General features: G+C 39.6%; 1 protein-coding gene across 4 annotated transcripts in view; it reads left to right on the top strand.

The window, feature by feature from the left end:
- The first annotated feature begins 20,188 nt into the window (after positions 1-20,188).
- Positions 20,189-26,571, top strand: part of rxraa (retinoid X receptor, alpha a) — a 112,429-nt gene continuing 106,046 nt past the window's right edge. Inside the window, exon 1 of one of the 4 annotated variants that reach the window (XM_076886326.1) lies at positions 20,189-20,620. In XM_076886326.1, the coding sequence (XP_076742441.1) occupies positions 20,593-20,620 (28 nt within the window). In that variant the 5' untranslated portion in view covers positions 20,189-20,592. The remainder of the gene's footprint in view (positions 20,621-26,571) is intronic. The other 3 variants (XM_076886327.1, XM_076886329.1, XM_076886330.1) reach the window with 3 other exon arrangements.

Here is a 26,571-nt window from a genome sequence, read left to right as displayed (position 1 = left end):
AGGTTAAAATGGCCTAAGCGAATCGTTGAATTTCTTATGTCCTAGTTGGAAAATAAATAAGTTGTTGGAACTGTGCTGTCTCATGTCTATTTTAACATTAAAAGGAAGATTCTAACAAGGCTTTAATCAGTCATTCATTCAACACAATGCTTTTTCTTTTCAAAAACACTGCTGCATTTTATTATCTCTTTCATGTCATCTGGGGTTGTACTCTGTGGTTTTACAAAATCAAAACACAAAAGAGAGAGAGACAGAGAAAGAGAAAACAGTTCTGCAAACTGACTTTAAAATGAGTCAAATGTGTTACATAACTACAGTACTTTTATAATCTGTTCAAATAACACTGCCTATGAAGAGTTGTTTTTAGAGCATGGGGCTTATTTCTGAGAAGGAAAAGGCTTTCACAAGAAAGTAATAAATGGTGTTTCCATTTTGAAATCCATCCTGTGCACACCTGAGTGGATGACAACCAATGATAAGGTTAAATAAACAACTATCCGCTATGAGTCACGGACTATTAAAAGTCAAATACATGCTAAACACCCACATACACCTAATTCTAGACTTAGCTGAACCACCATGCACCGCCATTTGCAGCTATTTGTTTGCTATTCAATGCCACTTTCTGTCAGCTGGTTCCTACCCATATGAAGATGTACCTGAATGGATCTGAGTCTGTTTTAGTCATTTAGATAAAGTCATGCTACTATAAAATATAATTTTTTCTTGTTAAATCATCATATTATGTTAGCTAACCTACTTTAGTGAAAAGAAAGATCAAAATGTAAGCTTAAACTTGCTATTTTATTTGTTGGTGTGTTCTTTGCTGTGTTGCGTGGTGCAGTATGTGCAGGAAAAATGCACATTTAACCCTAGTGTTTGTTTGTTTTTTGTTTTTTTGTTTTTTCAGAAAGTAGGGGCTGTGAGGTTTTGAGTGTGAAAGACAGTAACCTTGTGGTCACAATTTTTAGTTTTTTCACACACACGGATTAGTAGTTTTGCTGCCTAAACCAAACCAAACAGTGAAAATGGAACTAAACACTAAGTAAACAAGTCTTAGAGCAATGCTCCCAAAGAGAACACATACCAAATTCTCCTGGGTTACAGTTTTATGATTTACAACCCTCTTCCAACCATCCTGTCTTCTAATATGTTTTTGTCAGCCTTTGCACAGGACTGTTTGCTTCTAGTGTCTAATATAATCTCATCTAGTGTTTTCAGGCACTGAGGTGTACCCTGAAGGCCAAACTGTGTATATTCGATGTCATGCCAGTGAGAAAAGTTTAGGTATTCCAAAGGCATTTAGTCAATTTTATCCTTCGGTCAACGTGGATAGTTACAAAATTTTAGTTCAATTTGTATTATATTTTTCAAGGTATTTTAATAAAAACAACCAAAAGAAATGTTCTTAAGGGTTCATGACAATACTGAGATATGGAGGCATTTTGGTCTTTGCATCCAAGTGGTGGGCATACCAAAACACCAAGGCACTTTTGGCTGAAGTGAAAATCATGGATTTTGCTATTATCTTTGCTTCTGTATGCATGAGGGACAGGAATTTAAAGTCTTTTATAGTTTTGGAAAAGCTTTGGCAAGCTGGTCGGAGTCATATCCAGTATGCAGGAGCAACACTAGCTACGATGGGAAGCATGAAATGGGATTTTTAGCAGCTGGTAACTGCCAGTCTCACCTCTTCTGCACCACTGCCTCTCATAAACTATCACACCTTGTTGAGAACTGCTCCAATCTTGCAAAGAGAAAGTTAGAAAGAGGAAAGGAGGGAGGAGGTGGAAGACGAGCAGAGGCTTCCTCGCAGAGCCTGGAGCTGTAACTGTGAGAAAAGACTGTTACACTATCTTCACAGAACTCCCTAGACCGAGGAGGGATTCTATCTCTCAGTCCTCTGGGACTAGAAAAGGCAATAGAAGGTTATTTCCTGAGAAGTGAAGCAAAGCTGAAATGAGTGGGGAGAAAGAGAGGGAAGAAAGAGCTGGGAGAGAGGAGACTTTCTGTATTTGCAGGATGGAAAATGAACATGAGTAAAGGAGCAACTCAAAGTGACAAAAACGCGAAGCAACAACAAAACATAAACAAAGCCCATTGTGGTAACCCTCTGTCCCACCTTTTCACACTCCAATTTCCACAACAAAAACATCCTCACTGCGTCTGAGGCACTGCTAGGTCACCGTCTAAGATACACAGAGTTAGTCTCAGTGAAAGAAATACGGTACATGAAACATTTTTCAGACTTTAATGTCCTGCCACCTTCATACAAAGCTTTTTTTTCATAGTCAAAGCCACACAGAACAAACAGCTATCAAAGGAGAGTTGGGAGGCAGAGGCACAACGAGAGAGCGCAAAGAGAGAAAAAAGCCTTCAAAGAGACCAAAATGCATGGACCCGGCTTTGGATCTGGGTATTCCTTCTTTCCCCCAGCTACATACTTTACACAGCCTCTGGGTATACCCTACCCAAAATCACTTTTTTTTTACTATGTGGTGCATAATATTTACAGTGACTGGTTTTATCTGTCCACCGTCAATGTATTCAACATATAGGGCCGTCAAAAAAGTCAACAATGGACCAAAAAAGTGGCAGTTTATCACTACTTTTTATTCACTGCTAATGCTCATGCTGTAATCCTCACTGTGATGCAGATGAAATAGCCAGTGTTGTATTAAACTAATCACTTGATGTCTCTAGTGTTTATAAAGTGAAAAACTTAGTGACTTTAACCTATTGAAAGTTGTTCCTCATCCAGGGAATTATGGGGTTTAAAGAGTGTGGATTACCTGTTTTCAGGAGGTTACTGGCTGGGCAAACGTGAATGGAGAAGAAGGGAGAATGACTGAGTTATGGGATCACATTTAGGATGATTATGGATAGAGTCCCCTTGGATAAGTCAAATCCCAAATTAATTAGGAAAACGTATCAGAGATCTCAAGTTATCATGAGCTAACAGTTCAAAAACCACTGACATTTTTAAGACCATCTGCTCTTTAATCCACGTTTAATAAGCAAGTTGTGCTTTTCTCAAAATTACTGGAGCATCTGGTTCTTGGACATTATTGAAACCTACTGAATTTGAAAAACCAAGCATAGCTGGCACAAATATAAACACTAAATATCGCTATGAGTAATGTTTTTTGTTGTTGATGTTAATAAATCTCAGCTACTGTTGGCATTATTTTTTAATATATCCTTTCTTTCAGTAACTACAATATTTGCACAGCATTGTATATTCAATATATACGATCTAGGTCAGTTAATGTTAACATGTAGGTTAGTTCAGGCTGCAACTGGGTCTAAAGTTGATAACAAGAGAAGATGACTACCTATATCTCTTTCTTTTGAATCAAATTGGTATTGCAATATCAACATTAAATAGCCTTTGATCTCAAACTGAAAGTAATGCAGAGAAACACTTAAATGACAATTACAACAATGTAACACAAGTTATTTATATATTGCAGATCTGATTTAAATTTGCTCACTATTGTCTTCAAGGCGGTCTCCATATGAAAGTGCAGCACAGTTTCCTGCTAGATTGGACTACCTTTATGTCCCATTACTGATAGTAGCCCAAAGACAAAAGTATTTGTCTTTGGGCTACTATCAGCCTAAAGAAGCTGCATTGAGTCCATGAAACCAAAAACTTTGCTTTCTATTTTTTTTGACAATAACAACATCAATATTCTGAACTGAGCAATCCCATAATAACCTACCAGGCAAAACAACCTAGTAAGCATAGAAACCTAAGTAAGTAAACCTAAGGTCTATGTATTATTGCTAGCGAAACAAAGCATTATGGTCATTTTCAGCTCCTTATTTTTATTCTTGGACTCTATTTGTTCAAAATAATTACTAAAAAAAAGTTTGTTTTGTTTTGTTTTGTTTATCTTATTTGCTTATTTGTCCTATTTGCAGCAGCCCTTCACAGCTGGGCATTTTGCCTGTAAATGCCCATCTTGTCATTCTAATTTCATCTGATCCACGAACAATTGTTGCCTAATTCTTAGATCGCTTTTTAACAAAAATAATAATGTTTAAATTATTCCCTGGAACACTGTTTTTTTAAATACATTTTATTAATTATCGGACCACAAAATAGGTCTAAAAAATTCAAAGGTTTTCAGAACATGTGACAATCCTGTCAAGTTATCTTGCAGATTGCACTTATGGCAGAGAAAGACATCCAATAAAATAACTATATAGCTAACAAAACTGCAATAAATGTTATTCCCGTTCTGAATGGTAATGTTGACAACACTGATTTTCAAAGAGCTTCTGTTTTCTCAGCGGGTAGGATGCTTCATAATAGACACAAATATACTGTGGTGCAGGAGTATCTTTAGCAATTTGGGAGTAGTTTTGTGAAACATTCAGCTGCCATCACTTTGCCTTTAAATGTCATATTCTGGAATGATTCAGAGTTTTTTGATAAATACTGTATGAGTTTTGCATCACAATCACAATTCATCACTTAAAAGAGCTACAAACAATAGGAAAGTATGAAAGTTTGCAGTTTGGGTTGAATTTACAGCAGTGTAGGGCATGTGTCTGTATGCATGTGTTTAGGAGGAAGGGTGGGGGGTATCACCTATCTATTTCTTAACATCCCCCTTTCCTTCCCACTACACACTGATATCCTAAAGCAAGGGTGACTTTGAGTCGGAGATTTACTGTTGCTGCCAGTAGCAACGCAGCAGATGACAGGGTGCCGTCTCCTTTCCTCGTTCATCAGAAAGAAAAATGGACGGGAGCAGTTGGGTGCAGACAGAACATTCATCTCGGCAGTAATTATGCACAAAGCCTCTACATGTCTTCTTGTTGCTCTTCCTACTGTGCTGGGATCAGGACTGTGTGGATGGATGGAGTTATGGTCACTGCTTTTTGAGCATGAACACCTCCACCCTGTAACTGTTCAGTCATTGATGAGAAAATAAAAGTGGGGGATAAAAGCGACCATGGTGGGTGCGCCATTATGTTGGATGACTCGCTCGTTTAAATCTGTAAATCGTTTATTATTTACTTCTCTGATACTCCTCAGTATCTCTGGGGTCTTTCCAGTTTTAACCAATATATTGGTTATAGGAATATTTCACATTGGTTGCTTGAACAGCAACACCTATGTTTCTGGAAGTCTGTGTTATTACGATTTAACATTGACTAATACATCAATGTATTATCATAAGAGCTACATGAAGTTTTTTTCTACTCTACATAACTCTATAGAAACACAGTCCCTGTATGTATGAACATATAGATATTATGGCATTTTCTATCTTCAGTATTTGAAAAGCAGACCTATTTTCATGAGGGGATGTAAGACAGAAATACAGAAAATTCTCCTTTTTTGCACCTTTGCTTTATGTATGCTGTACTATATGTGAGTTTCATGAGTTCTCCATCCCTCCACACACTGCTTCGTCTCTGTACTATTCATTCACGCAGGCTTACCAACCATTTATATGTCCACTGTCGCACTTTAGAGGAATTTTCCATATGTTTGTTGTGTGGTTTGGGTGTCTTCCCTTTGCAGAATATTGAATAAAACACTTCTTTCTGCATGGCTGCTCTGTTTTTGAAAACTCTGCTATATAGGATGCTACTTGCCAACAATGAGCAGACACTCTGTGGTGGACAAACAAAAGCTTGAGTCAAACTGTATGGGAATTCAAATAGAACTATCCTATAAGGTCTATATTCGCTTCACCCCCACGCTGTAGCACAATCTTTAGAAAGAGGACAGCAGGAGAAAGAAGATGGGTTAAAATTCTGCCATGTGTTTCTTCTCTGGATCCTACCACAGAAAACATGATTAGCTTTTGTCCGAAAGTCCTTGTGCTTGAGTTATTGTTCCTCTGTATTATGGCTAATCTTCTTTTTTTCCATTTCTTACTATTCTTTCAAAACATAAGAACAAAGGAAATGTGATGTATAAACTTCAGCTTTTATCTTTCTGAGCATTACATTGTCTATTCGAAGAATCTGAAATAGGCAATGAGATATTTAGAGTGTAAGAGGTCAGGGTTGAACCATGTGGCTGATACAATTAATACTGTGCATTTGTTTCTTTCTGTATGCCTTAGATGGGTGGAGAATGGGATGTCAAGGCAAAGACAGGCTTCCGAGGATTTGAGTTATTATGCATTTGCAGAAAGTGCCTACAGAATAGATAAATATTCCAAACAATAAATTGGTAAAGCATCCTCTAAAGTAAGTCATTCTGTACATATATTTTTTCAGCACACATGGTTCAACAAAGCAAGAAAATGAGAATAAATTAAACAAATACGGTTGTTGGTATAGCAAAAGGACTACAAAGGACTCCAGCCCCGCAGAATATCTCTACAGTCTGTCTCTGACTAATTTAATTGTTTCCATACAAACAAAAGCAAAACAAAAGAATAAGTCCGACTCCCTCCCATGAGCTCACAGCAGGCGAACACAAGGGAGACAGCAGCAATCCATGGCCTCCCTGGCTGGATGTGCAGCACAGGGTCTGACACTTTTTTTAATCTTTTGAAATTAAATATTCTCTCTCATCCCTGATGCGGAGCTATAAGCGCTTCAGGTTGAGAGTGGGGAGGAAGGGAAGCGGATACAGTGTGCTGTTTTTTTCTTCCCCTCTTTAGAAAACCAGATATATTTAGAAGGTGGTACATTAAAGAATAAGCCCTCAACACCAAAGACACAAAACACTAAAATCCCATCTCTGATAAATCACATTATGAGAAAACACTGAGTAGAAAAGAACACCTGGGAGGGATATTTATACGCAGACTGAACGTTTAGTCCATCTCCTTTGAAATCAGTTCTGTGCAGGTGCCTCAGTTCTGGCTTATACAGCTGCTAACGGACCTTTAGCCACATATGTCACCTGGTTAAATCTGCTGACGGCAGATGTTTAAATAATTTTGCATTCAGTGTAACTGTGTGTGATCTTTTTCTTGCTTGTGACTGCTCAAGACATTTAGTTGCCTTGTGTACAAAATTCAACAATTAATTTTATAGCCTCATTTTTACAGTACAGTTAATTGAAAATGTTGGTCTAAAGCAAGCTGTGAGTATAGGCCAAAGCTTGTCTTCCTCCTTTGGGTTACATAAGGTTATTTAAGCTTCTCGCAGAGCTGGATTTACACTTTCATATCATCCCATTTGAAGTTTTTAAAAAGGATAACCTTGTAAAAAGTACCGTTTAGATGGTAACTTCATATAGTGTAGTAATTTCTAAAGTATGAAGATAATTTAAATATCACCATCATAAAAATAGATGTTTTCATTTTGTGTTTGTATCTTTTAATGAAAAATAGAATATCTGATTTAAAATGCATGTTTTGGGGGGGGTTTTTTGTAAATAAGATGAAGTTCTGGAGAAAGGCACAACATGCAGTATTCATTTTTTCACCAGTGGAATTGGTTTACTTTATAAAACTCTGTTCTGTGGCAGCCCATATTTGCTTTCAGTTGAAAATGCTTCATATAAAGTGTTGGGAACGACCTATCACATTACCTAATGCAAGCATGGAGCTTGTGAATAATGAATGTTTCTGCTCCAACTGACTTGATGCCAGAGGTGGAGCAGGACCGCTTTGTGTCCAGCTTTGCACCTCAAGTTGTCATTTTTTTCCAGCATCCATCGGCTACACAGCCAAAAAACACGTTAAATAACGAGACCTCAACGTGACTCCATGTTGTTTTTATTAATGTTGTTTTGTTGTTGCTTTTTTGTGTGTGTGGTTTTTGTCAAAGCTTGTATTGTGCTGTTTTCCCCCTGTACAGCAAAATAACAAGAAAGACATTTGCTTCACACAAACTGAGGAGTCATCTTTTAATCCATCATGCTGTTCCCATCAGACTAACTGTCTATGTTAATGTTTTATTAGCCCTTTTGGGGCCATTCATCACCAGTCTTTGTCTGGATGCCAATGAGGTATCAAACCATGGGAACCCAGTGTTTCTATAGCCCCAGAAGCTACTTGTTGCTGGTATCTGCATGAACCTGAGCTTTATTAATAAATAAAAGCTGACGTGTTTGTGACCTTAGACTCTAAAAGTGACCCCCCAGAAGAAATTTGCCACGACAGGAGTCGGGTAGTCACAACCACCAGTGATTTCATTAACTGTGGAGCAATGGATCCCAAACCAGCCCGGGGCTGCTCATCAGTACTTGTCACCAAGTTGGCTTCATTACTCACTGTCCAGATGACAGGAGCTCTTGTAAAGGATATCTCACCCCCTGTGAAGAGCCAAGTGTCCTCGCAAATAGGCTGCTGACCTCCAAAGCGTCTCAGGTCCTGAGGGTGCAGAGTGGGGAGGTGGGAGAGCTGAAGATAAGAACAGGCTAGGAGTTTGGTGGTAGTGGGGTGAGGGACTGCAGACCACAGGGCAAAGCCAGGCCAGAGCCTATCCTTTCTGGATAAGCCTGGGAGCTGACCTGTCCCTGACCCCATCTGTACAATGAAGTTAGCTAACTGGTGACTCCCTCATACTCCGATGAAGTGGCTAATTCGCTCAGAATAAAAGAGAGAGAGAGAAAAAAATCTAGGGGCCCCTCTGAAGGAGAACTGGATACCCAGCAGTGACATGCTAATCTGCTTGGCTGATGATTAGGAGTTGGGGTGAGGAGAGCGAGGTTGAAAAGGCAGAAATGAAATGATGGGAGGGGAAAAAAAAACTCTTGGCAGCTTTTTGATGTGTCTGCTTTTGATTCTGTCTCTCTGGTGTGCTGTGTAAATGACAGCAGTGCTGTCAGAGTAGAGGTATCTGTCCAACAAGTGGAAGCATAACGGGTGACGCTTTGATGTTGAGGTTGTGTCTGGCTCTTCAGTGAGACATGGTACACAAGTGCTTTTTGATATTCATTTAATCCACTTCTTTACAATTGAGTTTACTTTCACTGAAATACCAGGAACTTTAATGGTAAGGTAAAATCAGACCAAAGAATGCTCAGCTGTAAATTCTTAACCAATTCCATTCATATCTTGGTCAATATTATTTTGTTATGTGACCTTTGGCAGGGAATTTTACTTTTCTAAAACCTGTCTTTGATTTTGTAGCTGTAGCGTGAGTTGCGGATGAATAGAAGGGCAACGAGTAATTCTACAAAGGGTTTACAATCACATAAGATTGCACTGTTTTACTTACCGTACCATTAACATTGGTTCCAGATTCAGCACTAAACAGCTGTTTTAACCAGAATCTTTCCAAAAGCATTACTGTACACTTCACTTATAATATAGTGGAAGTCCTGCACATGACAGTTCTTGTAGAGTGAGAGAGTGAGAGGCGAACAAGACAAACAATAGGGGGTAAGAATCAGAATAATACAGCAGGCTGTTCTCTGCCCTTGAAGTAAAACACATGTTTTAATATATGTACTCTGTGTGCCTGATCGCTTGCACATTAACTCGAACCGTCTCTTATTAATGTGCCCCTTTGTGCCTGCCACAAATAGTGTGCACAGTCGCATTATCATTACAGAGGAAATCACTCATATTAAGCCTATTCGCTGTCATTTGCCCTGCAATCTCAGCTGTGAGCTGCCAAGCAAGCATGGCAGGACAAAAGACGCATGTGAAATGAGATTTGCATAACCACTGTTACTCTGTCATTTATTTATTTTGACCCCACCCCCACCCCATCTGAGAGAAAGTAAAGAAAAGATGCCAGCGGTTTGCTGTATATGTTCCCATGGGGTGCATCAAACAGGTGTTGTTACTGGGGCTGGGACGTCATTGACGGCATTATCGGAATAATGACATAATGACCTCATCACACTTTCAGACGTAGGTGGTGAGGTAGGGCAATTCAGGGGGGCAAAAAGAGCATGTGAGCAGGTGGCATCTCATTCTTGGGCCCTTTGAGTGTAAATCATCACATGGCTAATGGGCTCATGACATCAGTGTTTTTCCTATTAGCAAAGGAAAGGTGGGAAAGAGGGGGCGTGAGCTAATTTCTGATCAAAAATTTAGACAGCAGAGGAGCATGACTCTACCACCCACACCTAACCACACTGGGCCTTATTTATAATGGAAAAAAATGACATGAGAATTAGTCATCAGGATGTCCGCCATACACTGAATCTCTAATGCTTGGATGTTTGCTTTCTGCTTTGGCATGCTGATAATGTTTTTGCTCTCAAAACCTGGAGAAATGGATTTCTTTAAAGGACATTCAGGCTCTGCAGCTTTTTATATGATGTCAAAGTCCTGTAAAGTCAATAGAAACACTTACAGGGACTGCGTTGTTGTTTGTTTATTCTTAACTTTTTTTCATTATCACCATCATCGTACTTAGCTTTTTTTTTTTCTTTAAACTTTTCACAAAATAAATGAAGAAATCAGTGGAATGATAGCGTTAACTCTTTGGCATTACAGTTGTAGTGGAGTAGATGTGGAATATTACCAAAATAATATATTATAAAAATTCAATCACTTTACAAAACAGATTTTAAATATCACACTACAACAAGGTTAAAAAGAATAAATGCATAGGAAATAGATTTAGGAATACTTAATGCATTAGACTCTTTAATTGTTGAACTTTTTTTGCTGGAGGTCATACTTGGATGTTGTAGAATAGTTGCCTCATAACTGTTTAGTCTTGTGCAGTCTGTATACAATATCTACAGTAGCATCGACAGGATTTCCTGTATTGATTCGGGCTGCAGATATGTTATCCTGAATGTGATTCAAATAAAATATTTTGAACTTACAAGACGTAAAGTTCATAGTACATATGTTTTCTTATGATGCCCTATTGTAGTCTAAAATTTCTGTTAAGCAGGTAGACAGACACTTAATATATACAGGAAATAGTACAAACAACCATTTATTTAGGCTGTGTTATAAAAAGATACATCTTGATATAAAAGATTTTTGTTGAAATCTCTAGAAAATGTGCATCACGTTAAATGTTAAACATTAAATTAGTTAAAAATGTGATACCATTAAACTGGTGATTTCAGTGACTCCATAATGGAGTGGTTTACGCATTCACCTAATAAGTGAAAGATCCCCAGTTTGATCCCAGGAGAAAATACAAATCCCTTTGGGATTCTGTCAAGAAGAGCATCTGGCATATAAAAAACAAATCTGCCAAATCAAACATGTGGCGGTACCTGCTGTGGTGGCCTCTTATGAATAAGGGAACAGCTGAACATAGTTCTTGTACTGATGATTGTATTTAGTGTAGCCATGCAGGTTGATAGAGGCATTTGTTTAATGCAACTAATGTATATCAAATCTTCCACAACCAGTTAATTATTACCAGCCAACAAGCCATACCACTGTAATATTTTGACACTTTTTTTAATAGATCAGAATTCAAAGACATTTGACAGCCACAGCTTGATTGGCCATATAAAGTTTTTCAAAGAACGTTACATCAGTGTCCTCAGCTGGAACCCAATATAAAAAAGCCTGACTGACAGCAAGGAGATCAAGCATCTGTGTGTGCTTCTACATTATTAATGATTGCGCGTGTGGGTATGCGTACATTTGAACGTGCATGTGTGTCTTTATGTGTATGTGTGTGGGTGTGAGTAGGCAGGTGGTCGTATAGTTAGCCTCCCAGTGTCCTTTTGTGTGCTCAGGGATGATTATTATGAGTATGTGCTTCATTTGTGTGTGTGTCTCCTCTGGTCATGGGTAGACTGTACAGGCTGGGACTTCAGCTGGAGGCTCAGGCTATGGTCTGCTGCCCCAGTTCACTGAAGGACCCGTTTGCTGCTGACAGCACACCCTCCTCCCTTTTTCATCTGAAATTTCATAGATGTATTCGGGCAGCTCAATGACAACATGTCTTTATTCTGGCTCTGAAAACCTCCCCGCACCAAGCAAACTGCCTTGCTAAGCTGCAAATTGGCATGCTGGGAATATCGTTTCACTCATCTTGAAGAAGTCCTCTGGTTCTAAATCCCTTTGAAAACTTTTTTCTTAAATTGTCATTGGGAGAAAAGTTTTTTTAAAGGCTTTAGCTTTTATACCTAGCATATTGCAGGGGAGGAATGCTGTAACTCCTCAGATTGACTGTTTTGTTTTGTTTGTCTTCACATTATTTGTAACTATTTATTTACCCACAGTGTTTACAGGTCTGAAGCATTATGTAAAGTTTAGCCTATGAGCCTTTCGGGTACCATTTTCATCCTTCTATGAATACTTTTACTGTTTTGCTGTTAAAACAATTTATACATTTAGGTTTCTTTTTTCTCAGTTTTAACATCTGACAGCCATAGTCTAACATTAATGGTTATTTCCTGCATGGGGAAGGAATGGCAAATCTGGAGGGTTCCTCGCCTCAGAGGTGTGAAGGAGGCTCTGCTTTTCCCTGCAACAGGGCCTCTTTTTGGGGGGAAAGGAGACAGAGTTTGGAAGCTGTGTGCAAGGGGTTGTGGACAAAGAGGAAGAGGGTTAATCATGTTTGCAACAGGACAGGCTTCCCCTTGAAATGGGAGACAGTGGTAGGAAGTGTCCAGATTTATGGTTCTTCATAGCCGTTCATTGTAGCTGCCTTTACTGTGGCAGTTGACCAGCAGACAGAAGGGGAGAGTGTGAGAGGAGCTATAAATCACAACGAGAGTGTGGCCCAGACACACACACACACACACAAACATCGCCTAGGCTCACAGTTCACAGGCAGATAATGTGTGAAGGAAGAGCAGCTCTCCAGTAGTCAGCTGACAAGATAAAGCTGCTTTTAAATGAAAAGTCTTGAAAAATGTGTGATTGTTTCTTGTTTTCTTTTTTGACTTTTGAAACTTTAAATTCACTATATTGCCTCTGAGTAAAATAACTTGTTCATTACTAAGTCACTCTTACTTTTACTAAAGACTCATGATGTTCTTAATTTTTAATGTTACAATGATACTTTTAAGGATTTTTGGTGTGTGTGTGTGTGTGTGTGTGTGTGTGTGTGTGTGTGTGTGTGTGTGTGTGTGTGTGTGTGTGTGTGTGTGTGTGTGTGTGGCTAGAGTCAGAACTGAATCAAAATATGAGTAATGAAAGCCAGCTATACTGATTGGCTTATGGTCTCCGTGACTTTTGAAGAATGCCAGAATTCCTTCAGGGACGAAAAAAAAGGCTTTTGCACAAGCAAGAACTGTGTAAAATTAACCAGTTAGTCAGAGTCATGGCCTCCGGCTTATACTTACCAATTAAATTTTTTGTTAGATTACTGTAGTGACACATGCAGACAAAATGCCAATGTAGTGTTCATATATATGCAAGTGTATGGATGAAGAAGAAGGGTTTTCCAGCAAATTACCCTGCGATGTATCGAGTAATAACTTACATTTTACCCATGACTGGACATTATAGGATAGAAAGTGGCTGCCCCTCAACATACCATTGAAATAAATCTGTATAATTGTATGTTAAAAATTGCACTGAGGGAACTGCTAATTGTGTAAATGAAATATTGCATGTTTTGTGTGTCTCTTGCATGCTTCTTGATGTTTGTCTATGGAATGTGGAAGTTTGTTTCTACAACAAAATCTCTACAATATAGTTACTCTCTGTAAATAGGTACTATTTGTTTTTCTTTTCTTACTGCATGTAAAAACAGTTGACTTTATGTAACTTAGTTTATAAGTTTAAAAATAAATGTCATTTTAATTTTGAGAAATATGTTTAAACGTAATAATTTCCAAGAAAAAAATCATATGTTTTAGTCTTAAGCAGTGTTGGGGAGTAACAGAGTACATGTACCGCAAAATATGAGTAACTGTATTCCATTACAGTTACCGTTTAAAAAGGTGCTATTCAGAATACAGTTACTTTGGTGAAATAAAGGGATTACCCAGCGGCCTTTTCCTGTTTCATATATTAGGCTATGCCCTCTCTATCTTTGGTAATTCCACGCCGGTGGAAACCCAAACAAAACACGCATTAAGAGGCTCAAATGCCTGTGTCTCAATGACGTGAGGAAATATTTTTAAAAATGATTTAATATGAAGGCAATAGCAGAGCGTTACAGGCAACGTCCTAAAGAATGTAGCCTCATGGGCAGTGTAGTCCGTGCTGCAGGGAGAATGGACATTTATGTGTCTGTGAGCGCCAGGGAGGGAGAAAAAGGAGAGTGGAGTTGTCACCGGGCAGAAACGGGAGCTGGAAGCATGTAAATATAATAATAACCACTTCAGCCAAAAAGAGTGCCTGACCAGCCCAGTTGTAAGTAAGCTATTAAGACTCGACTGTACACTGTGTTCGTGTTTTCCTCCGAAACAATAAGTTCCGTTGCAGCAGCCTTTCAACGCCTCTCTCTGTCTCTCGCTAGCAAACTTGACCCAGACAACAAAGTAAAGCTAGTTCACGGCTACAAGCCCGACACGAACCCGACATGTTAGCCAGAGGTCCCTTTACTACGGTTCGGAGCCGCGGACCTGTTTTATATAAGCGCGGAATAGTTTCGCTGCAATGTCCACCCTACTGTTACTCATTTTATATTAAGATTTAAAATCTAGTTGATATTGCTATGGCGAGTAGTCTTCAGTAATAGTAATAAATCACATTCATGTAATTGAAAAAAAGCATGATAATATGTTAAGTAATCCAAAGTATTCAGAATACGTTACTGTCATTGAGTAACGTAACGGAATACGTTACAGAATACATTTTGGGGCATGTATTCTGTAATCTGTAGTGGAATACCTTTTAAAAGTAACCTTCCCAACTCTGGTCTTAAGTGTGTCATCTAAAAAGCTCCTGAGATCTTGCTGCTTTGTTTGTGGGTGTGTAAAGCATACTGATATTTTGGACAATATTGTTTACTTGCAGTATATGTATTTTATTATTATCATTGTGTCATATCATTTTATCTTAGAATTATACTGAAGAGAGATAATGATCCTTTTCTGTGTACTTCAAAAGAAAAAAAGAAAGGAGAATAGACAGCGACTTACTGAGAAGAAGCTGCTTCCATGTCTCTTGGTATGTTTGCCTTGGCGCACTTGGTTGGGGCATTTCTGAGACTGAGCTGTCCCTCCCATTTCATTATTTTGCAACTAGAGTTACTGTTGCATCAGTGCCAAAGGAGACCAATGAGGAGACACAGGAGTCCTCTCCCATAACAGCATCTTTTTACCTAGACATTACACCCTTTTTTGTTGCTCTTTAATCTTGTACCAGTTTTGCATAGATAGATAGATAGATGGATAGATGGATAGATGGCTAGCATTACTTGGCTAACTGGACTACCCACACACTAACACTGAGGCTTATCTCCACAGGTTTCCTTTCAAACCCATGAAAAATGACTTTGATTTTAGCAAATAAAAATGTATTATCGGTGTCACATCCACCACAGTTGACTCACAGGGGTTTATTATTAGCTGCAACTGACAGAACTGGTCTGAAGGTGAGTGTGCAGGAAGCCAGAGAAGAGGGGTCCTATTACTCCACTTCATTCTAATGTTGCTTTCAGTGAAATGACTCTCTTTCAAGCACCATTGAGTCAATTTCCTTGACTGGGAGTCTGAGAATCTCTCAACGTGTGATGTGTGCATTTTGCATCTTTGTAAACAGGCATGTATAAGCAGGCAATAGGTGTGGAGCAGACACATCTAGACCCCAACCAAAGCCTGTATCTGTTCATCGGGACTTAATGGTTTCAGCAGATGGGGTGGTCTCTCGTCATATTTTGACTGTTCTGGCCTTGTTATACCATCCATCCTCACAGCGCTGTGAGGCCCCCCTTGCTGAATGTGTGCTGTGCCCTGTGTGTACACAAGATCTCTGGCCTCAGTAGGGAGTGTTTACCCAGCTGAAGTCCAACAGAGTCACACTCTCAGTCAGCTGTACTGTGCTGACTGGAAAGGAAGTCACTTTGAACACATAAGAGTTTCGAAGAGCGTTATAGCCATATTAAATAATTTGAAAATGTAAATCCTAGCTTTAGAGCTAAATATTTATTCATTCCACTTAATTGTTATTTTTAGATTGTAATGTGTCCAAATCTGTGTATTCAGTTACCCCACACAGCAGCTGCAGCATGTTAAAAAAGTTATTTGTCACAAAGATTTTAGATACAAGTATTAAAAAGACTGTTATCCAGCTAATCAAATGCCACCTCCAAATTATTCAAACTGTGTGGGACCTATGCTTTGTTGCAGGACATGCTCTGATTTCTAGTTACAATGCTGCAAATCAAAGCAGGATTAGGAAGCAGGACTGGCAACAATGCGACACGAAGCAGCCAAGCTTTGAATAACAAAATGGCAGCATTGCATTGAAAAAAATCCTTTTGCAAAATCTGTTCAGTGAACATATTAATGCTGCAAACAACAAAAAGATGTGATGGATAATATAGTTGAAATAACTGCTGATCTAGATGGCTGTCAGATCTGCTTTATGAGTCTGTGCAGATACTTTTTTACCCACACTTCTTAGTTTCTGTGCACAAAAGACAGACGGGTTCTCTGTTTTGGATGGATTGCTGGTAGAAATGGGACATCCTGCAGGTGACAGTTCATGCATCTATGACTAAGGGGAGAAGGAACGAAAATATGGCTTATTCTATCAAAATAAATTCATATTTTTTATATTTATTGGAAAATAATATCTGAAAATAAAATCTAACGCATCTATTTTCTTATTTCGATCATCCTCATCCACACCATTACAGAGGAAGAAGGGGATGGTTAAAAAAAAAGAAAAGAAAGAAATGTTTGACTACACCTTCAACCCTTTGCACAGCCATAATTTAACCTCTCAATCTGTCGGCTCCAGGAGCACAGTAGCTCCATCATCATGCAATAATGCTGGATTCAATCGCAGGTGAGAAGATGATGCTCTTCAGGGAAGGTGATTCTCCCCTCCAAGATAAAACCTGTTTCGGCCAACTGCATATGAGATTTATCATCATGTCTGTTTAAATGTAGCCAATTTCACTTTAATATGATATTAAAGAATGATGCATGTCTGAGCTTCAGACTGTTCCATTGAGGGAGTTTCATCTGCCTGTGGCAGCATTCAAAACCCAGCATGGTAAAACAGTGATAGAGCTGATGTAATGTTTAGTATTGATAACAGCCCTTAGCAGAATGTGCTGTAATAATTTAAGAAAATACTGGGGTTTTTTCTACCATTTCTTGGACATATGCCTAGATTCATTCCATCTATCAGTTTGATTTGATGGGCCGATATCCACAAAGCTTTTATCTACCCCAATGAAATGAAAATAGAGTGTTGAAAACTGGCAATGTATATATGGGATGAAATGAGCACTGCAGACGTACGACTGCAACCCAACGATTGTTTCAAAATAGGTTTATGTTTTCATTTGTGATTTGAAAGGAAAAGTGCATTATGAAATTGCTGAATCAACATCGCTGCTATCATACACACACACACACACACACACACACACACACACACACACACACACACACACACAATGTCCAACTGTAATCCTGATACAAATGAAGGTAAACGTAATGATATATGTCTTGTGTACACAACACATCACAAGCATGACTCCTTTTTTGTTTGAACTGTACAGAAATTATGGTAAAAGGATGGATATGTGCACTGAATGTAATGCCTTCAAACATACACACACTCTGCTGTTATCCTTTTACACATTGCCTTAAAATTTGTCTCATTTTTTTAAAAGAAAATAGGCAAGATTGACCATGTACTTGCTTCTTTGTGTGTAGTGGTACTTCTTCCTGTCTCTGTGAGTGTCTCCAGCCTTCAGTGTGTCAGCTGCTCTTGTTGATTTCCGCAGGGGAAGTTGCCTCAGTGCTATCCTCAGACAAAGCCCTGACCCTGAGGGTTAAGGAATGTGAACCCGGGGCTGTGACGATCAAGACCTTCCCTTGGGGCGGACAATGCTGAACACCTCAGCAAACAGGCTAATGATCTAAAATGCTTTTGTGTTCCTCGTAGCACCCCCCCCCCCCCCCCCCACTTAATTGAAGTCACATTTTTAAAAAAGAGAAGTTACACGTCCTCCAGATAAGAACAAATTCTACTTTTTGTGTGGCAGCTTGCTTTCTTTTATTTTGTTAACAACCTTGGTTTAGTTTTTTGTTTATTTATTTCACTAGTCTTAAAATATTTAGTTCCTTTCAGACCTTCAGGAGCTGATGCTGACGTGTTTCTCAGCATTAATCATTTTTGAGATTTAAAAAAATATCTGTATATATCTGTACAATCTTCAGTTTTTGGTATCCATGTCACTGCCACTAAAGGATGCCATAATAACTTTTATGGATGAGTTTGTTGTGAATGGTCATACTATAAAGGAGACCTTGTCTCATTTATCACTCATTTCAAGGGAGTGGGAAAGAGGAGGTGGGGCTGTCAAAGCAACCACAGCAGAGTGTATCATATCAGTGGTGGTCTCTCATCCCCTGAGGTTCAAACACATTGCATAAAGCGGAGAAACAAAAGCAGAAGGCAAGAAGCAAGAACTAAACCAAAAGATATTTAGAGAAAGTGTATACTCCAGGCATCTAGGAGGAGAGGTGTGACAACTTTGGAAGAGCCACAACAGCCTCCAGAAAATTTATATGGATGAAGGTTAAGGGTCAAAGTGCTATTAATCACAGCCCAAGCTGAGGATTAAATAGCCTGCTCTAGCGGGAAGATGAGAGAACCCAGCCTGATCGAGGTGTTTAAAAGGATTGTGTTATGTCTGTCTTATATTACACAGTGAAAGCCCAAGGCAAAACTGTCTACTCAGCTAAGTACAAACAGGATGCCCAATTGCTCTCTCCAGCCCCTTCTGGTGCGCATTCACCCAGCGTGTCAACTCACTTAACATCCTCAGCAGTTATCAATAATCAGATGGAGCTGTGTTTGCATAATGTGGAAGAAAGATGATAGAAAAATTCACACAAACACAACGGACAATCTTCTGGGTAGTCCCCCACCACCCCCACACATAGACACCCCACCCATGCCACTGTACACCACAGAAACATAGACGTTCTCTTTCACACACGTGCACAAACACACCTCGAATCAGTGCCCAGTCAGACTTAATTTCCCTCTCCCTTTTTTTTTTGCACAACTGTCTTTGATCTTTGATGTGCCATGCATTGCATTAATTATGTATCTTGCCTCAGTACAAACGTGGCGAACACCTTCAAGTTTGTAACAGGAGCAGGCTCATCACAGAGGCCTAGAGGATGGCTGCAGGAGGCGTATGCCTACATTCCACTGCTCCAATATGCACCGCATAAGGGAAAATGCAAACCTTGCATCTGAGCTACTCCCCCCTTTCAATCTGTGCCAAAGAAAGGACATTTTTCACCCTCCTGAAACATGTTCCTGGTTCATGTGTGAATGTTGAGGGGGAGGAGGAGCACACAAGGTGGATGTGACATGAATCCACTGGCACTGCACAGATATGGCACAGAGAACAATAACAGAGGAATGATCTAGACTGCACATTGGCCTAATGCAGTGAGGGTTATGCAAATGAGTGTGCTACTGCTTGCTGTAAAGCTACAGCCTAGAGGGGATTCTGTGACTCTAACCTAAACTTTTTTTGTATCTGTGATAAATGCATATTTTGTCCTTTCTAATTTTTCCTTTTTGGAAAGCTAGAGTAGGAATTTAATACATATGACCAGATGTACAGTGGAAGGAGTTGAGGGAAGTAGTGAGAAGTCTTTCCTTGCCCTTTTTTCTTATTGGCCTTCACGATGTATAAATATAATAACTCATTGTTAAGAGTTGGAGTGTGTAGTAATACTCAGTTTCCTTTTTTTCACTGGTTAAAATTTGATTTGTTGAGTATCTAGTGGCAGGAGAAGAAATGTATGGCTTTGTTGACTTTTTCATTCACCATTTGAATGCGCAGAACATTGAAAGAAGAATGTCAAATGTCCTCTTACCAGAGTTCCAAAAAAGTGACTTAAATCTATAAAAGCACATATGAGATGGGACTTAGATTGGTTACAATTCCACCAAAATCCCAGTTCCGGTTGTGTAGCTCAATGTGCTTTTCGTGTTTTCATTTCGTGTTGCCCTCGGCAGTGAGTAAATGCGGTTGAAAAATGTGTCTGCTGAGCCAATAGCCGAGGTTCAACACGTGTGACCAGGTTAAAATAACAAGAGATAAGCGGTGGAAAAAGTAAGTAGCTGCTACTCAACTGCTGAACTGATTCCACTTGATTTCGAAAACTTTCATATTCGGAATGGACTGCGCCGTGCGGTCTCGTCCACCCTTCTTTACACGCTGCTCATTTCAAAGTTCACGCAGCGAGCCTCCAGTTTCTCTCCGTGTCGCTGCAGCCCGGTCTACGTTTGTGGGAGTACCCCCTGCGCAGGTCCCTTTTGCAGTGCAGATCCAGTAGTTGGAGTTGTACACTGAGCGTGAGAGGGAGAGGAAAGGAGTGTGAGCGCAGCAGCAGAGTGAGCAAACAGAGGTAGAGACATTAGGTTATCTTCGGAGACCATCACACATCGATCTGTCACTTTTACCGCTTTGAGCAAATTCTGTCTTCTTCGAGAAGTCAACAGCAGCAGCAGCAGCAGCGCCCTGGTCTGGTCTATTCGAGCAGCCGCCTGTAGAAAAAAACAGAAAACTCCCAAACGCGGTGGTTTCAGCTGGCATGAGCTAACCTACGAGTTAGACATGGAAACCAAACCATTCTTGTCATTGGGTAAGTTTGTTTGTTTAATGACATTGCATCGTTTTAATATGAACGCGGTAGTTTTGTGATCGCACTTGAGTCCGTATATTAGTGTGCAACGTGTCTTCGCTCTGCGTCTCTTTGTCTTTTTCTGATATTTTTTTGCCCCCTTTTCTGTCTTTTGACAGCGCGTGGAGCGAGTTGCCAAAATGCATCTACACGTTTGGGGCTGTTGACGCGGCGGAGCGGCCGTGGCTGTACAGAATTTTACCTCCGACGCGGACTTGTAGTTTATCTTTGTGTCAAAGCAGACTTATCCTCGCGGTGTTGCGCTTATAATTCAGCCGTTTGAGCTGATGACATTTGGCTGTGATACAGATGACAACGCTCGCTGTAGAGCGCGCATTCCTCGCGTGCGCTGCTGTGAAATCAACTCTAGAAAGAAAAAAAGAAGCAAGAAAACTTTACGCTTTGACTTTGGCCGTCGACACTTTTGTAAGTTTCATGAGGGGGAAAAATGCACACCGAGGTGAAGCTTTAAACTAGCAAGCAGGTATTGATAAATTATACGCGTAACAGACACATGTACCTTTTAGAGGACGGGCAATGTATTTATTTGTTTATGTTTTTTTTAAACTTATGTTACCATCCTTAAAGCAGAATATGCCTCGCTTTTGCGTTGTGGAAGTCTAGCGGTGCGTTGTGTTGAAGTGGCAGTCCTTAATAAAACATAAAGGAAAACAAAAAAACGTGACTTGGTTTACCTCGCGGCTAAATTGACTTCCGTTTGTACTTGTGGTTTAAACAGGCAGTATAAAACTTGGCTCCCGAGCTTAAAATTCTCCTAACATTGCCTGACATCTCCTAGCACACTGCTCAGGTAAACGAACTACTGGCAACCTGAGGCCAGCACACACAGGTGTAGGAACCTCTGAGTATAGTTTTGTTTGTGTTTTTTAAAGGAGGTGAATTTTCCACTTAAGGTCTCCGTTTGTGAAGGGTCCTGTATGTGACAAATGTCACATTAGTCACATTAATTTTCCAGAAAGTAAAGGAGAACAGGGTATTTACACAGGAGTAATAATTTCTAGTAGCTGATGCAACATATTTTTAATAAGTGCCTGTGTTTTTGTTTAGATCTAATGTTTAAATATTTGGGTCATTTGCATTTTTCCAGCTTAAAGACACAGAACAACGTAAATCATTAATTATGACTGCTACTGTAAGTTTGTCAAAGTGAATGAAACAGACCCTTGTCCCCTGTTCCAGACGGGCACAGAGCTGTAGGCGAGCCCTTTTTATTGTGTCTGCTGCACTTTCATGGGGGCATCGTGTTACACCTTGACACATATCATCAGCTGCCTGTATGCACCAAGGAGATTCACAGGGACTTCTGAGGCACTGGGCGGCTTTCTTCAGTTACAGGCCTCGCTTGCTGACACTGTTGCCACAGCGCCCTTTATGTGGCTTCTCAGAAATACGCTAAACCGCCAGTGTGACACACACTGACAGGCTGTTATTACAGGTGCAAGTGTATTGTGTGTCCATGCTGAAAGTGATTCAAGTTTCACTTTACCTAATTGAGCACCAGAGTGGTCCGTGGAGCGTATATGGAAAACAAAGTGGTATCTGAAAGTCTGTGGTATCTGGCTGGTGTAAGGCTCGACACTTTCCCATCAGAGTTGGCCCACATCTTTCCCTTCAAGCTGCGCTACGTGCTGTATCAGCAACTTCTTCATCGCCTATAGTCTTAATCTGTGTGTCCTTAAATTGCCGTTTATTTTTGCACTTGCTCTATCAAAGGTCCACTCGAGCGCTTATTGTTAATTCAAGGACGCCGTTATCTGCAAAGTCCTTGAATTTATTGATTAAGCGCTTACCCGGGTAATTATCTGTCATACCACATTAGAAATTGTGATACTGTTTCAGATGACACACGGTACATTTTACAATTATAGATCGCTTGTTGGCTGCGATGACGACACCTCTCTTTGGCACCGTATGTCCAGTACTGGATGCTCATGCGCTGCCTAATCCCACTGTCTACCATCCTCCATTCATATCTGGCAATAAACTGTGGCGACTGAATGGATGACATTAAAAGGAGAATGTGTCCTTTTGTCCGAGAATTACTGGGCTTAGAGTCTGTCAGTGGAATAAACATTTTGGAACATGAAAGGAAAGGAGAGGTTTTTAACCATGCCGAATTCAAGTCGTTTTTCCTCTCAAAGTCATTTGCTCCATAAGTATTGAGTGTCTGTTTGGTTGATTATTTCATGGCTAATATGTCAACATCTAGGAAGTCTTTCTTAATGAAATCTCACCAGCTAAATGTTGTGCGTGCCCGGCTATTATTGGTCATATTGACTTTTGTTTATAATTAATTATATCAGTGGTCGAAAATGAGAAGATGCTGTAGAGTATGTTATTCACAGTGTAGTGCATTCAGAGGCACATTTGGACAATTAAATAAAATTGTCCTGATTACAGTAAGTCACAGACTACTGTAAGAAATGTAGAGCCATATTTATAATTAATTGTGTATTTGATGCATCAAATATATAGCATAGCATCTTTACTTATAACGCACTAAAATTAAAAAATAATATAATTAATAAGAAACGTAATAAGAGACATCAACAAGTCCTGCTGTGCTGAAAGCCAAGGTAAATAGATATGTTTTAAGACGTGATTTAAAAACAGCAAATATGTATATGATGGAAACAGATGAAATGTTTCCAAACAGAAAAAAGTCTTTAACAAAAGAATTGATTTAATAAAAACAAAACAAAACTAATTGACAAGTATATCAGTTTGTGGTTTTCACATTTACCTAACAAGTGAAAGATTCCTGGTTTGATTGTGGGAGCTGTTCACAAAGTGTGGTGACTCTTTGTGAATAAGACAGCGATAAAGTTCCCTTTTGCTAATTTTAGTCTGCCTTTCAGATCACTCAGATCAATTTTTTAAGTAATTTTTGGCCCGCTTCATTTTAGATGTTGTCTGTATAGTGAGTTGTGCTTCAAGCAGATGCAGAATTTAAAAAGAAAAAAGAAAAAAAAAGTTTGGTGATAGACGTTGCATGCAAGGTGCAGGGTGTTACTTTTTATAATGAAACTTTGTTTTATTCAGGCATGGTAGTCAAATTACTGTCTGCATGGTAGCGATGGTGTAGAACTGAAAAAAAGTTCAGTCAGACCTGTATTTCAAACAAGGCTACCTGGGCATACAGTCCCAATAAACACAAGCATATTCCTAAACTATGTTGATGTAAAATTCTAATTTCCCTTTGTAGTCATTAATGGGACTAAATTTAATATCCTTTATTTAAAGCCATGGTTGCGTGATGCTTTGATCACAGTGCACACGTTTACATTTGGGATGGACTTGACTAGCTGCATTCTTTTCCTAATTAATAGGTGTCACTGCTAACAATAATACACTACTGCATCGTTGGAATCACAATAGAGAGAGTAACAATATGAAGTACATCATTCAGACACACAAACATCTTTAGGTTTTCAACAGTTTTCTACTAAAAAGTCTCATCTTTTCCAGCTGTTGCAGCAGTCTCCCTCCACTACTCATGCACCGTTGCCTTTGCGCCACCTTTTCTGCGCACGAGGGTTCAAAAATTGGGAGATATCTGGCCAGCCAAAGTGCCACCAAAGTGAGCTGTAATCACATGGTGGCAAGCACAAACTAAGCTTAACACTATTGCAAAGCGTCTGATTGCTCACTCTAGGCCTGCTGAAGAGGTGTTTGTTGTTTTTCCCGAGTTCAATGGAGCTAAACTCTTTGGTGCTTTCTGTTTGAGGGAACATAAGGTACCCCCATCATACATAGTCACAGATGTGCACAATCAATGAAGTTCATGGTGTTTGATGAAAAAGTGAGATTTGCAGTGGTAGTGGTTGATGAGGAGGCGGGGTGGGGGTTCTGAAGGCTACATTCCTTTTCTGGCAGTAACTCAGGAACAAAGCGAATACTGCAAGAAGCTGTGTGTCTGGAGGGTGTGTGTGTGTGTGTGTGTGTGTGTGTGGTAGTGGTGGTGGGAGTGGGCTGATGGAATTACACTGCCAAAAGCATTTGGCCAAGTTTGTCTTTTACGGCCGTCCAGTTTTTTGTTCCTGATGTGATGCTTTTGCTCCCCTTTTGAGGAAAAAGGGGCTGCAGCTGTCATTTTTATTGGAGGGGTTTTATTGCAAGACTTAATGGCTTAAAGTGACATCTCTCTCTCTCCAGCTCCTTTCTCTTTTTCTCCTCTCCCAGTCTCACCCACAAGGCCTCTTACTCAAGCAAATCAAAGAAAATGTGCTCACCTTCTACGTGCCCGCCCTTCACTTTCCCACCCATCACCCATGCCATCATCCAAACCTAACTATATGAGAGGAAAAAAATAGATTTATGTTCAGTTTTGAGCGCACCAAACACATGTAGACCAGAAAGTGTTTTGTTTTTTTGCTTTTTTTTTTCTTTTTTTTTTAAAGGAACATCTGTGCTGATCAGTAATTATACTTCATGACTAAGAAGCCACACTGGCTTCAGATAAAACCGTGCATATTTAGTCTGTCACGCTTTTCTCTCCATCTCTGTTCTGCAGCCCACACTTGTTTATGTTCTAAACATAGTACGAATCAGAAAGTGCTTGGAGCCTTTCTAATGCACAAATCATGGAATGATTCAAAGGCTCGTTAATTATTTGTGTAAGAAGCTCCTTGCTCACAGGAGGTCTTTATTGATTGTGGCCACACTGAACTTTGCACCACAGACCTTGACCTTTGCTCCCCATATACTTGATCATTTAAAGAATTTGCCTTTGGCATTTGATCTGGCCTTTAAAAATTTTAAAGACAGTAGCGCGTAGTTTTTCTTTATTTTCTTCACCTTTCTTTTTTGAGTAACCTTTTCTTCATTTTTTTTATATTCCTATCTTTTTGATAGGATCTTAGATCGACTAAGGATGAGTCTATTTATAAAATGCTAATAGACGAGTGCCACAAATGCTCAGAGCCCAAGGTGACCTTGACCCACTGCTTACATGTTCTACTCAATCAAAGAGCAGAAAGGTCAAAATAAATATATATATATATATATATATATATATATATATATATATATATATATATATATAAATAAAAGCGGTAGCAAAAAAGCACGTATTTTAGTGCTTGAATGGGAGAATATTTCTTATATATTATTCATGCAGCCACTAACTGCTTAATTGTTGTTGATTAAATCGACTTCATCATTTACAGCCACACTTTGTTCAGAAACTTGGTCGTTGCTGTGAGCACTTATGTGTTCTGTATTGCAATCTTGTGAGCTCGACTGGTCTCGGGGTTTATTGCAGGTCCTGAGAGTGTCTGAATGGCTTTTCTGTGGGCTGGCATTATTCAGGGTGCGTACAGCCACTCTTTTGAAGTGGAAACAGAGTCTCTGTGGGGATTTGACCAGATCACACTCATAATTCGAATTGAGAGCAAGGTCGGTTTGCCCTACTCAAGCCAAAACTCTCTTTTCTGTGTGCATCGCAAAAAAGAATAGGAAAAGGACAAGAAAGTCAATGCAGGCCGAGACAGTAACAATTAAAAGAAGGAATAACAAAAAGAGCGCTGGATGTTAGGCTTCTGTTATGAAATTAAGATGCTACGAGAAAACGGGGGGCTGTCAGAAGCTAACTATCCTGTCCTCTTCTGCGCATCCCTCAAGTTGGCATATTTGCAGTAATGAAAACAACTGTCGACTCTGCTTCTGCGATTGCAGTAATGCATGAAAATAACTTGTCTGTTTAGCGGTTATGATGTGTTTATTAATTATGCTATGAGCACACATGCTTTGATGAGTATTCGCTCGGGAGTGAGGACGAAAGGAGAGAATCCTAGATGTGCTGTGCTCCTCCGTGTCATTATACTTCCTCGTGCCCACTTGCTATTCCTCAAGCCACTAGTAATTGGCCCCAATGAGAACAACAGAATTTT

The sequence above is a fragment of the Maylandia zebra genome, linkage group LG7 (genome assembly GCF_041146795.1).
Source record: "Maylandia zebra isolate NMK-2024a linkage group LG7, Mzebra_GT3a, whole genome shotgun sequence".
Taxonomy (NCBI): Eukaryota; Metazoa; Chordata; class Actinopteri; order Cichliformes; family Cichlidae; genus Maylandia; species Maylandia zebra.
The sequence above is the reverse complement of the archived record's forward strand: the minus strand, read 5'-3'. Positions and strand labels throughout refer to the sequence as shown.